The 12,400-nt window shown below is 41.8% G+C and overlaps 2 protein-coding genes and 1 long non-coding RNA gene across 3 annotated transcripts; 2 read left to right on the plus strand and 1 right to left on the minus strand.

Annotated features, from left to right (window-relative positions):
* The first annotated feature begins 664 nt into the window (after positions 1–664).
* On the plus strand, positions 665–2,380 carry LOC131017294 (uncharacterized). The gene is made up of 2 exons (XR_009099532.1): positions 665–1,625; positions 1,830–2,380. It is a non-coding gene; the product is annotated as an uncharacterized LOC131017294 (long non-coding RNA).
* A 1,836-nt stretch (positions 2,381–4,216) lies between these two features.
* On the plus strand, positions 4,217–5,888 carry LOC131018238 (premnaspirodiene oxygenase-like). Its single transcript, XM_057946962.1, has 2 exons — positions 4,217–5,071; positions 5,265–5,888. Exons 1-2 carry the CDS (start codon positions 4,232–4,234, stop codon positions 5,886–5,888), a joined length of 1,464 nt encoding a protein of 487 aa, XP_057802945.1. The 5' UTR covers positions 4,217–4,231.
* A 2,157-nt stretch (positions 5,889–8,045) lies between these two features.
* LOC131018239 (uncharacterized) lies at positions 8,046–8,918 on the minus strand. The gene has a single exon (XM_057946963.1). The coding sequence runs from the start codon at positions 8,916–8,918 to the stop codon at positions 8,046–8,048; it is 873 nt and encodes a 290-aa protein (XP_057802946.1).
* Positions 8,919–12,400: the final 3,482 nt, after the last annotated feature.

A 12,400-nucleotide genomic window follows, 5' to 3' on the forward strand; every position in this document is an offset into this window, starting at 1 on the left:
TTGATTTGAAAGATTGTCTATGGCTTTTAGCTAAGATACACGTCTCACAAGAAAGAGTATCACTTTGGAGTAATTTTGGAAATAAAAGTTTAAGGTATCCCGTGGAAGGATGTCCTAACCGACGATGCCAAAGCCAAGCTTCCCGGTTTGCAGTTCCGTGAGCCAGCATCACATTGCCTTTTTGAGCAATCTCATCCACATAGTACAGTCCATTTTTCTCAGTGCCACGCCCAATAATCTCCCCCGTCCTGATATCCTGAAGAAAACAGAAGTGAGGATGCATTAGCATGGTACAATTGAGTTCTTTGGTAACATGACTAATTGACAACAACTTATGAGATAGGGACGGAACATATAGACAATTGGATAATCGCAAGGTTGGGGTAATTTCTATAGTTCCTGCCCCTTCTACTTGAGTTAAGTCACCATTAGCAGTTTGTACATGAGTTCTAAAGGATTTTGATGACTCAAGTATATCTGATTTGTCAAAAGTCATAGTGTCTGTAGCCCCACAATCAAAAATCCAATTTGTTTTTCTACTGACTTGTTTATTTGACACTTGACATGCAGTAGGGGTTATTTTCGAATTTTGACATAGTTTAGGGTCAAAAATTGAGTTGGGCATAACTTTGGGGCTGTTTTTAATGATATGGGGTTCATTCTGGGATTTCCATAAACTTGAGGGACTAGACTCAAAAAAATGGGGTTTCTTTTGTAATTTACTGAAAATAGGGGACTGAAAGTGAGATAATGGAAAAATGGGAGGGTTTGATGGATATTCATCAAACCCTATACCTAAATCATGCGCCTCTCCACTCCTTTGACTGATTCCCCACGCCTCTTTCTCCCTTTGACTGAAATCATGCGCCTCTTTCTCTCCCTTGGTTCCGCCTTGCTGATATCTCTCGGTTCCTCGGCCATTAATGTCGGCAGTCGCCGAGCTGCTGCTTCCTCGGCCATCTCGGCCATCTACGCCGGCAGCCTCGCCGCTAGCCGGGTTGCCGGTCGCGTTTTCTCCCCCTCCTCTCTCGGAATTCTCGGCTCTACCCACTGCTACTGCCGATCCGGCGGTCTTTCGGCCATCAATGCCGGCCGCCGCCTTCCCTTTTGCTTCCCACCATTCGGGGTAGCCTATGAGTCGAAAACATCCCTCCTTGGTGTGCCTCGTCATTCCACAGTGAGTGCAAACGAGCTTGGATTTTTCCTTTGTTTTCGATGATGATATGCCGGGGCCTCTGCCGCCGGTGGTGCCGACAGCGTGTGGTGGTCGGCCTTGTGTTCCAGATTGGTAGCGGGAGAAGGCGAGTCCAGCCCCTATATCTCCCGATGATGAGCCTCTATTTTCGGTAGAGTTGGTTGCCGGCTGCAGGATCTGTAGCCGGGCGGCCTCTCGTCTTACTTTTGAAAAAGCCGATTCGGCTGAGGGAATGGGAGTCTCTTTGAGGATGTCTCGCCGGATGTTATCGTATTTCCGATCCAACCCAGAGAGGAATTGATAGAGTCTCCGGTTCTCGATCAATTTCCGGTATTTATTGATTCCTTCTTCACAACATCCGAGAGGGTTTGGCTCCCTTCGATCGATGGTGAGCCAAATCGCCTGCAGTTCGTTCCAATAATCCTCCAGAGTAAGTACTCCTTGGCTAACTTTGTTGGCCTTAACTTCAAGGTCGTAAATCTGAAAAGGATCGACCCCGCTTCCATAGGTGATAGCGAGGCTATCCCAGACAGCTTTTGCCGTTTGGTGTTGAGCAAAGTTCACCACTAACTTTGTTTCCATGTTTTGTATGAGCCATGAAAAAACTGATAGATCTGTTTCCTCCCATTTGTAGTAGTCGGGATCCGTTGTTTTTGGAGGTGGTGGTCGGCCGGTGATGTGGCTGGATTTCCCTCTACTCCCTATGGCCACCTTCATGAGACGAGCCCATAGGGCGTAGTTATTGCCATCAAGCTTGATTCCCAGCGAGATGGTGTTTGAGTTTTGCACTAAATTTGCAATCTGTAGTGATAATTCTTGTGAGGCTGTTGTTTTTGGATCGGTAATTTGGGTTTCTTCTGACATGTTTTGTTTTGTGGTTTGTTTTCAGGAGAAACAGCGTGAGATAAGAACAGGTTTGATCGAAAAAAAAGGTTTGAGTAAGGGATTTGGAAACTATGATGATAATTTTCTGAGTTTCAAGGATTTAACCTTGCTCTGATACCATGTTAAAAAACATGTTATCATCATAGAAGAGAGAATTTGTTTCTTGAATATTGTTCTTGTATTTCTTTTTCTTGATATTTCCTGCTGATACAATCATCCCCTTTTATAGTGTTTAGAAAGGGAGCTGATATTCTACAACATCATGAGGAACCCTACAACATCATGAGGATTCCTACAACATCATGAGGATCCCTACAACATCATGAAGATTCCTGCAACATCATGAGGATCCCTATAATTAAGGGATCCTTGATTATTTTTTTGACTAACTTTATCTTTTGACTAACTTTTTTATTCTCAACAAATGTTACTTCTTTATTTGCTTCTTATAAATAGGTGTGGATTAATCCGATAGAAATAAGCGAAAGTTTCAAACAAAACTATAGAATACATTTAAAAAAAATAGTTTGAAGCAATCCCAACGCAAACTGCTGCAACCTCTCATCTGCATGCGCAAAGGTAAATTTTCAAAGCATAAACTCGTTTACCATTTAGCAAGTCTCAAAAAAAAAAGAAGAAGCATAAACTCGTTTACGTTTAAATGGTAACTTGTAACCCGTCGAAATTCGACGGGAATTATATAGGTCTACGTTACATACCAAATTAAAATGAAAAAAAAATAAATTAAAGAGGACTTTCATCCCTAACATGACTTAGGGAAACGTATATTCGAAAAACTTATTTGTCACCCACTACTATTTGCCACCCATACCCGCGACTCGTCGGATACCCGCCACTCACTACTCGTCGGATACCCGCCGAGGTTTGAAAGATAGGGGCACTGCTGCTTCTCGGTGTCGACATCCTGCAATCAACCACCCAACAAATAAATCACCACGAAACTGCAGCAAATTCTAGAGAAAATTTCAAATTCTTGTGCACTACTATTTGTCACCCATACCCACGACCTGCGGATACCCGCCACCCGTAGGGTATCCATCAACCCGCTATTTGTCGGATACCCGCCATCCGCTACCCATCGAATACCCGCCGAGGCTTGAGAGGTAGGGGTGTTGCTTCTCGGCGTCGACATCTTGCAATTAACCACCCAACAAATAAATCACCATGAGACTTGATCTACAAATTTTAGAGAAAATTTCTATTTCTTGTACACCAGTGGGATCTCAATCCTCGTACACGCCATTTTTTATATATACACAATCATAATTGTGTTCTCTTTCACCTATGTTGCTATTCATGCTTTATGTTTCTTGATTTGTGTATGCATTTCTTTCTCAATGATTGTATAAATTCCCAAGTCTAAGCAACATTGTACTCTATCACAACCAATTGCCGGTGATTGTATAAATAGTACTCCCTCCGTCCTGCTCCAAATGTCCCCTTACTTTTGGGCACAGAGATTAAAAAAATGAGTATAAAGTAGATAAAGTGGGTATAAAGTAGATAAAGTGGGTTGGTGGAAATTGTTTAAATATTAAATATAGAGAGAGAGTGTACTGCCAAAAAAGAAAGTGGGACATTTGGAGTGGGACGGAGGGAGTATGTCTTTATCATTTAAGGGTTGAGATTTGAGAGAGAGAGAGAGAGAAGTGATCATCCAACGAGAATGGCTAAATGTAGTGAAAGTTGAGAGGAAAATCAGATATTCAAATCCTATAACTAATAGTATTAATTTATTCAAATTTATTATATAACAAGAAAATAATGAATAAGCTAGTATAAAACTACGGATACGCTGACATAAATCTACGAAGAAACAACTGGAAATGCATGAATAATCAATTAAACCGGGGTTTGAATCCTAAAAAAGAAAAAAATTCACCATATAAACTGAATTGGGGCAATTCATGTATTATAAACAACTTAATAATCATGCATGAATAAAAAATGTTTCTTAAAATTTGAATAAGTATGTTTTTTTAGAACCTTTTGAATAATATGTTGCGAGACTATCTCAACTCTTACAAATATATCTACAGTATTTTATTTTATTTTATTTTTCCAGGGAAAATGGTGGGTGATGTAGAATGGAACTTGACAGCTACTTGTGTTGTGATTTTTCCACTTGTAATGTTGTTGATGATGAAAATTTGGAAGAAATCTGAAAGCGTTGGTGTCGATCTGCCACCAGGCCCTAAAAAACTCCCAATAATCGGAAACTTGCACCTCATTTCTGGTCCTCCTTTTCGTCGTCTTCGAGATCTATCCCTACAATATGGCCCAATAATGCATTTGAAGCTCGGCGAAGTGGACACCATCGTCGTCTCGTCGCCTAAAATTGCCAAAGAAATACTGAAAGACAATGATCCGATTTTCGCCAACAAGCCCCAAAGCATAGCCTTCAAGATATTCTGGTACAACTACATCAACATCGCGTTTTCCCCATACGGTGGGTATTGGAGGCAGATGCGCAAGATATGCATTCTCGAACTCCTCAGCGCTAAAAGTGTGCGTTCCTTCGGCTCCATCAGGAAGGATGAGGTTTCTCACCTCGTTGATTCTATCCGTCTCTCTGCCGGAGAGACGGTGAATCTGACCGAGAAGCTCTTCTCATTGATGAGCTCCATCACTTGTAGAGCTGCATTTGGGAAGGTGTGCAAGGATAAAGATTCATTGATCAGGTTAGTGACAGAAGTCGTTCAAATGGGCATCACCTCTTCACTTGCAGATATTTTCCCATCTTCCAAGATAGCTCACGCGCTGAGTTGGGGGACTAAGCTGAGATTGATGAGGATGCGTCGCAACCTTGATGTGATTTTCGACGGCATCATCCACGAGCACGAAACAAATCACAAGGATTGCAATGGAGAGTTTGGCAACGAAGATTTGGTAGATGTTTTGCTAAGGATTAAGGAAAGCGGAGAGCTGGAGTTCTCAATCGACTATGACAACATCAAAGCTGTACTATTAGTAAGTCAGATATCATCATTATAGACCTAATGGTAAAAACAGGACTGTAACTTTCAATTTTTTATGTTACGAAATTTGAAAATGAGGACTATAACTTTCATTTTTTATAATTACACTCCTATTTAACACATCAAAATAAGGAGTGTATCAAGTTGTCTCATTTCTAACATAGTTCTGTTTATGCATAATGTAGGACTTGTTCGCAGGTGGAACTGAAACATCGTCGACAACTGTGGATTGGGCAATGGCAGAACTATTAAAGCATCCACAAGTGATGGTCAAAGCGCAAGCTGAAATAAGAAGAGTGGTGGAGGAAAAAAGTAACATTAATTGCATCGAAGAAGATGATATTCAAAAAATGAACTACTTAAGGCTTGTGATCATGGAAACCCTGAGGCTGCACCCTCCAGCTTCCATCATTCCCCGATTTTCGAGTGAGCAATGTAAAATAAGTGGATACACTATACCTGCAAAAATCAATGTTTTGGTGAATGTGTGGGCGATACAAAGAGATCCCAAGTATTGGACTAATCCAGAAATATTCCTACCAGAACGATTTGGTAAAGAGGAAATCATCGCAAGGGATTGTGTGTACCTTCCATTTGGGAGTGGGAAAAGAATGTGCCCAGGAATGTCATTTGGGTGGGCTAGTGTTGCGCTCCCTTTAGCTCAACTTCTCTACAACTTCAACTGGAAGCTCCCAATTGGTATTGACGCCCAAGCTTTGGACATGATTGAGACCTCTGGTATTACAACTTCAAGGAAAGAAAATCTTTTGGTTGTTGCAACTCTCTATCAATCCTCGCCGGGACTTTGAAATTTTAATTTTCCTAGTCGATGAATAAATTTTCAAAGACAGTAGATTCAAAACTGAGAACTTTTGAACCCAGAGTTTGGATCTATAATAATGAAATTTTAGTTTTACCTTGGGTTACTTGGTTGGGTTGGTTGTTTGTTGGTGTGGAGTTCCACCTGAGTTCCCACCTTTGGCCTTTGTGTTTGCTATTTGTGATCGGACTTTCGGTCATGCTTGCGGGATTATTTTCCTCACCTTTGGTTGTCTTTGGTGCGTTTTGGTGCTCGTTTGTGCTTTTCTGTGTTTACTTTTACTGGCTTGTTCCTCGATGCTTTTGTTGCAGTTGCGGCTGGTTATTGGTGGGTGACGTTGTGGTTTCCGCAGTGTGCTGGTCCTTGCTCCGTTTTGTGCATGTGTTCCCTTTGGGTTGTTGGATGGTTTTCCCTCTCTAGGTCTTTTGTTTTTTTTCCTTTGTTCTCTCTGGTCTTTGGTTTGTGTGAGCCGGGCTACCTAGGGGTGATGGTTAGGCCAGAGCCTCTGAGGTGGCCCTTCCGCTCTTGGCTATTTCTCTGATTTCTCTTTTTTTCTGGTTCTTCTTTTAGACGGGTGCTCTTTTCCGAGACCCGGCCCTCAGTAGCGTCTGTGCTTTCTTGGGTCTAGGTTTTTCCTTCTTTTTTAATAAAATTTCTATTTCAGCAATAATGAAATTTTAGTAAGCTGTTGTATCAAATTTAAATTATAAATTTATAAAATGTTGAAAGCATAAAGATGGAGAAGAAACCTCCATATATCGCAGGAGCAGAAAAAATAATTTTATTTATGTAAAATGAACTCACAAAAAGTTGGCAAAGCCACAATAAAGAAATGTAAAAATAGCGAAAACTCGACATATTGAAAACAAAACTAAGAAAGGGAAAAAGGGATGACTGCATGTGTGCATTTCAACACTCCCCCTCGAGATGGAAAGCAGGGGCAGCAAGAGTAAAGATATCAGCAAGCTGGAGACTGTTCTTGATGTTGAGAGGTTTGATCAGACCCAAAACTGATATTTCTCACAAACTGTATGGTAGTCTATTTCTATATGCTTCGTTCGTACATGAAACACAGGATTGGAGGTGATATACACAATGAAAGTGTTGCTCCACACGAAACCAAACGGAACCCTGTGTTAAAGTAACACACCAAACAGCACAGAGTAAATCTTTGCAGCGGAAATAAACGAACACAATTTTTGGTAAAATTTCTTCAAGTTATAAAATAACTTGAAGAACGCCTTATGGCAAAATGACTAAAGGGAGAATGACACTCACGTTCAATACCTTTACAATAAACTAGGTATTAAACTCTAGACACTCTCACTAACAAACACAAACTGGATTCAAGAGCTATACCCCGAAATCCAACAAAACAAAGAATGATATAGCTAATGTTGTCCTAACACAAGAAACAACACTCCAACACAGATCACTCTAAAAGCTTGATTTCTTCTCTCTGAGTTCGTGATCTGAACTGAGACTTCTTCTTGGTATATATAGGCTTCTCAATCTTGCTTCCCAAGGCTTGAAGTCATGGCTTTGATCATGGATGAAGTGGACGTTTGATAGTTGTTGGATTTAGTCCACTTCTCCCTTGATTTTAGGAGCTGCCAGCAAGCTCCTCTTTTCTCTCTCTCTTTCTCTCCACTTCCTCCTTTTTAGCAACCGAAGCTCTTCTCCTTAATTCCTTGTTTTCAGCTTCAAAACTCAAGTCTTGACTAAGTCAAAACACCTACAGAAAAGCACACGTGTAGAAAGGTAAAACAAGCAAACTAACAAGTGAGATATTTATGGAGTTAGATAAATCAACTCCAACAAACTCCCCCTTTTTGCCTTTCTTCACAAAACCAAATCAACACACTGCTCCCCCTTGCTGTGATATCCCCGTGCAGATGTAACATCATAGCCAGCAACAAAACCAATAACAAAGAAACATTCTCACAGCAATAAGCATAAAATTTTAATGATCAAAACATCCAAGAAATGGCAGAGCCACTAGCATAAGAACATAAGTCAAAGTGTATCAACAACCAAAACAAAACATTTAAACATCAACCACATAAAAAGTTTTGCTAGCTTAAAAGAACAACCACACAAACTTTAAGTCATTCATCAATCAAAAACAAAACTCCCCCTGCCTCCATTACTCCTTGTCCTGATCCCCTGCTCCATCAGCATCATCTCCCCCTTTTTGGGAAGAAATGAGGGCTGTCACTTGCACTTTGGCGTGGTTCAAGATAGAAGAGGATTCCCCATGAACTTTGCGAGCTTGAAGAAGATTGTTTTCCAGTTCTTCGATGTGCTGCAAAAGAGCCTGCAAATCTGCTTTTGAAATTTTTATCATAGTAGTGTCCGCAGCAGTGTGAGTAGCAACAGGATTGACCCAAGGTAGATCTGCAACCTTTTCGTCACTGAAGAGCATACTAGTGAGAGCATACTCATGGATTTCCTCTTTCTCGTCGGACGATCCCTCTGTTAAGACTTGATTCAGGAGAGACCTGTAAATCAAATAAGGAAAAGGCAAACCAGATAATTGGGACGTAGTAGCAATCTGATCAAAGATCACCTGACCCAAATTGAAGGGCAACCCCTCTCCGATGCAGTAAAGGATAATGCCATGCTGCTGTGTGATCACCGTAGAGTTAGAAGACACTACCCAGATAAGTGTCATAACTTTGAACAGAGTCGAGTAGAGGTATGACAGCATAGAGGACTTCATTGGTTTTAACCACTTCTTTACCTTGCCACCAGTGATTATCTTTGCAACTTTGTCCATGTGCTTCACAACTGTGCCTTTGACATTTGGTGTGCCAAGGGTTTCGTTGATATCAGCAGGAGTCAGGTTGAAGACCTTGTTTTTGCAAAACACCTTCCCGTATTTCTTGGACCTTGGGTTACTAAAATTTGTCGGGAGGTTGCTGTAGACGAGTTGCACCACCTTCTTCACAAAGGGCTGTACTTCGGTCACTGATTTGAGCAAGTGGCGGGATTCTAAAAATTCCACGAGATTGAACATTGCGAAGGACTATTTCTCAATAATGCGCTCGCTGTAGCAATCCATTTGTTTGACCTTTCTCCAAGCTTTTGCGGCCTTAGTACTGTAGAAGTGAGGTTTGAGTGCTTTTCCCACTTCCATGTCAGAGTCTTCGGGTTCAATGTCCTCTGCCTCTATGTCTTCTTCGTCAGATTCTGTGGCAGCTGGTGATGTGGTCACGGCAGAGGAGGTGGCAATCTTCTTTCCTTCATGGATTTCCTTTCGCTTCAGCCTGGTCAACACCTCTGTAAGCGGTGTGTTGTCGTCGGACGGATCTTCTGCTGTCACCTCTGCTTCAGCCTCAACAAGCAGAGGTTGTCTTCTCTGTGGCGGCATCCTCCTCTATGGGTGCGGCGGATTCTTCGTCGGCGGTGGTGGAGGGTTCGAAAACTGGACTACTCGGTGTGGTAGTCTTTGCTGTGCGTGCGTGCTTTGCGGTGTGGCACATCTTCATCGGACTCGTCGATCACCACCATTTTCGGTGGTCCAGGCTTTGTAACCCTAGGTTGGGTAGGAATGCGATTGGACAGTCGAATCGCCTTGGGCTTGGGCTTTGGGATGTCGTGCTCCTTCCTTTTGTGCTTTTTCGAGGTTTTGGCCGGTTCCCCTTTCTTCTTCAGGCTCTTGTCCGGTGAGTCGGCGGATTGCTCCGTCGTCGAAGTTTTGACAATGGAAGAGATGGGTGCTGGGTTGAGCACGACATTGATGGCTTCCGACGTCTGAACAACTGGTGGAGGAGGATGCCCACTTTCTGTCGCTGGGTTTGTCGTCGATGCAGTCAGGGATGGCAATACCGGAACTGCTTGATTTTCCGGCAGCGTGGGTATGGAGGTGGTGGCCATGGCTGCCTGAAATTGGGGGCTTAACAAGATCTGCTTTATGAGCTCAAATATGTTTGGGTTAGACATCGTGAGAGAAACCAAAAGAAATTAAGCACAAAACTTGTGGAATCAAAGAGTTTCTCACGTAGATCAAGATGCAATGATAAAGAGTGATGATGATGTGATTTGCATGCAGTGAATAAATACAAAAGAAATCAGATCCAATCACTCAAAAATCAAATCTTTCAAGTATATCTTCACCATTTAATTAAAAAATTAGGGTTTGAAGGAGATTAAGATAGAGATAAGCTCAAATCAAGAACAAGATATGCGTCAAAAATTACAGAACCAACGGATAGAGAGAGAAACCCAAAAAAAATGGAAACAAACAACTTCCCAGAGTTTCCAGAATTTTTTATGTCCATTGTGATGCCTTCTGTTACTATAACATCTCCTAACACATAACTCAGTTTAACTTATTTTCGCACTTATAAGCACAGCACCAAGTAAAATTCACTCATTTTAGTGACATAGAGAACATCGTCGCAGCGAATGCCGTGCCCCTAGTCTAAATTTGTGAAAGCAATCGAGGATGGCCATTTTGTAAGGTAGCATCGTTGCAGCGAACGCCGTGCCCCCCAAACTACTTTGGCTTTTTCTGGATCAAAATGTTGTGCTGAATGTTGGAACAACACGCATAACCATACAGAGAAAAATTGCAGCGGAAATAAATAAAAATGGATGGGAAGACACAAGGAGATATAAAAATTCTTCAAGTTATAAAATATAACTTGAAGACGCCTCATCTTCTTTTTCTTCCTTTGAGCTTTCCGATCCATCGAAAAATTTAGCCTCATTTTTGTAGGGTGTTCGCACACTGGTTCGCATAGTGACCAAACCCCTTGCACTCACGCCATTGAACATTGTTGATGAAATTTGGATCATACCTGAATGTTTCTGTTGTTGAGGCAACTTTCCTCATTGGTCGTGGAGGTGTGAACTCATTCCTCTTAGGTGGTGCGGAATCATGCCTTGGAGAACTTCCTTCTCGTTCATGTTCTTTGGTCCGTCTTATTTTTCTCACCATATTGTTGAACTTTCTTGTGATGAGTGCAACGTCATCTCCTTCATGAATCTCCTCCAATTCTTCAGAATCCTCTAGATCTCGTATCCGAAGGATGCGGCAACTGGTTGTTGTCGAAGATGAGCATCCAACATTGAACGCAACAGCCTTCTTTTTGTGCAGCAACCCTCGTTCTTCCAACGTCATCTCATAGGTCCGGAGTATGTTCATCAAGTCCACGAACTCCAGGCTTGCAACATTCTGACTTGTTTCGATGGCAGTGATCTTCATTTCAAAATGCGGTGGAAGCGTTCGTAGTGCTTTGGAGACAAGCACCCGATTGCTGATTGGATCACCGAGCTCACGACATTCATTAGCAACACTGAGCATCTTTTTGGAATACTCCTTGATTTCTTCATCTTCGTCCATCTTCATGTTTTCGAACTTAGTGGTCAGGAGACGTAACCTTGTTTCTTTGACACTCGTGTCGCCCTCGCAGTGTCTCTGGAGCACATCCCATTGTTCCTTGGACGACGTGCTATTTTTGATGAGATTGAACATGTTCATGTCCACAAAAGAATAAATAGCATGCATGGCTTGTTCGTTGAAATTTGCCTCCTCGAACTTAGCTCGACTCCATTAAGCAGGTGGTGTCAAGATCACATCACCATGGGCATCGGTGGTCTTGGGAGCAAACCACCGTTCTTCGACACAGTGCCAGGCTTTAAGATCAATAGCCTTGATGTACTGCCGGTTTCTAATCCTCCAGGCCGAGTAGTTCGTACCATCAAGGATAGGAGGACGCATAACACCAAACGGTTCCATGTGGGAACAACTGTTGTAACAACTGTGAAGGAAATTGTTGTGACAACACCAAGGATCACACTCAGTGTATCGAGTGTTGGCTCTGATACCAATTGAAAGTGTTGCTCCACACGAAACCAAACAGAAACCTTGTGTTAAAGTAACACACCAAACATCACAGAGTAAATCTTTGCAGTGGAAATAATTGAACTCAATTTTTGGTAAAATTTCTTCAAGTTATAAAATAACTTGAAGAACGCCTTATGGCAAAATGACTAAAGGGAGAATGACACTCACGTTCAATACCTTTACAATGAACTAGGTATTAAACTCTAGACACTCTCACTAACAAACACAAACTGGATTCAAGAGCTATACTCCGAAATCCAACAAAACAAAGAATGCTATAGCTAATGTTGTCCTAACACAAGAAACTACACTCCAACACATATCACTCTAAAAGCTTGATTTCTTCTCTCTGAGTTCGTGATCTGAACTGAGACTTCTCCTTGGTATATATAGGCTTCTCAATCTTGCTTCCCAAGGCTTGAAGTCATGGCTTTGAACATGGATGAAGTGGACGTTTGATAGTTGTTGGATTTAGTCCACTTCTCCCTTGATTTTAGGAGCTGCCAGCAAGCTCCTCTTTTATCTCTCTCTTTCTCTCCACTTTCTCCTTTTTAGCAACCGAAGCTCTTCTCCTTAATTCCTTGTTTGCAGCTTCAAAACTCAAGTCTTGACTAAGTCAAAACACCTACAAAAAAGCACACGTGTAG

The sequence above is a fragment of the Salvia miltiorrhiza genome, chromosome 3 (genome assembly GCF_028751815.1).
Source record: "Salvia miltiorrhiza cultivar Shanhuang (shh) chromosome 3, IMPLAD_Smil_shh, whole genome shotgun sequence".
NCBI classification, from domain to species: Eukaryota; Viridiplantae; Streptophyta; class Magnoliopsida; order Lamiales; family Lamiaceae; genus Salvia; species Salvia miltiorrhiza.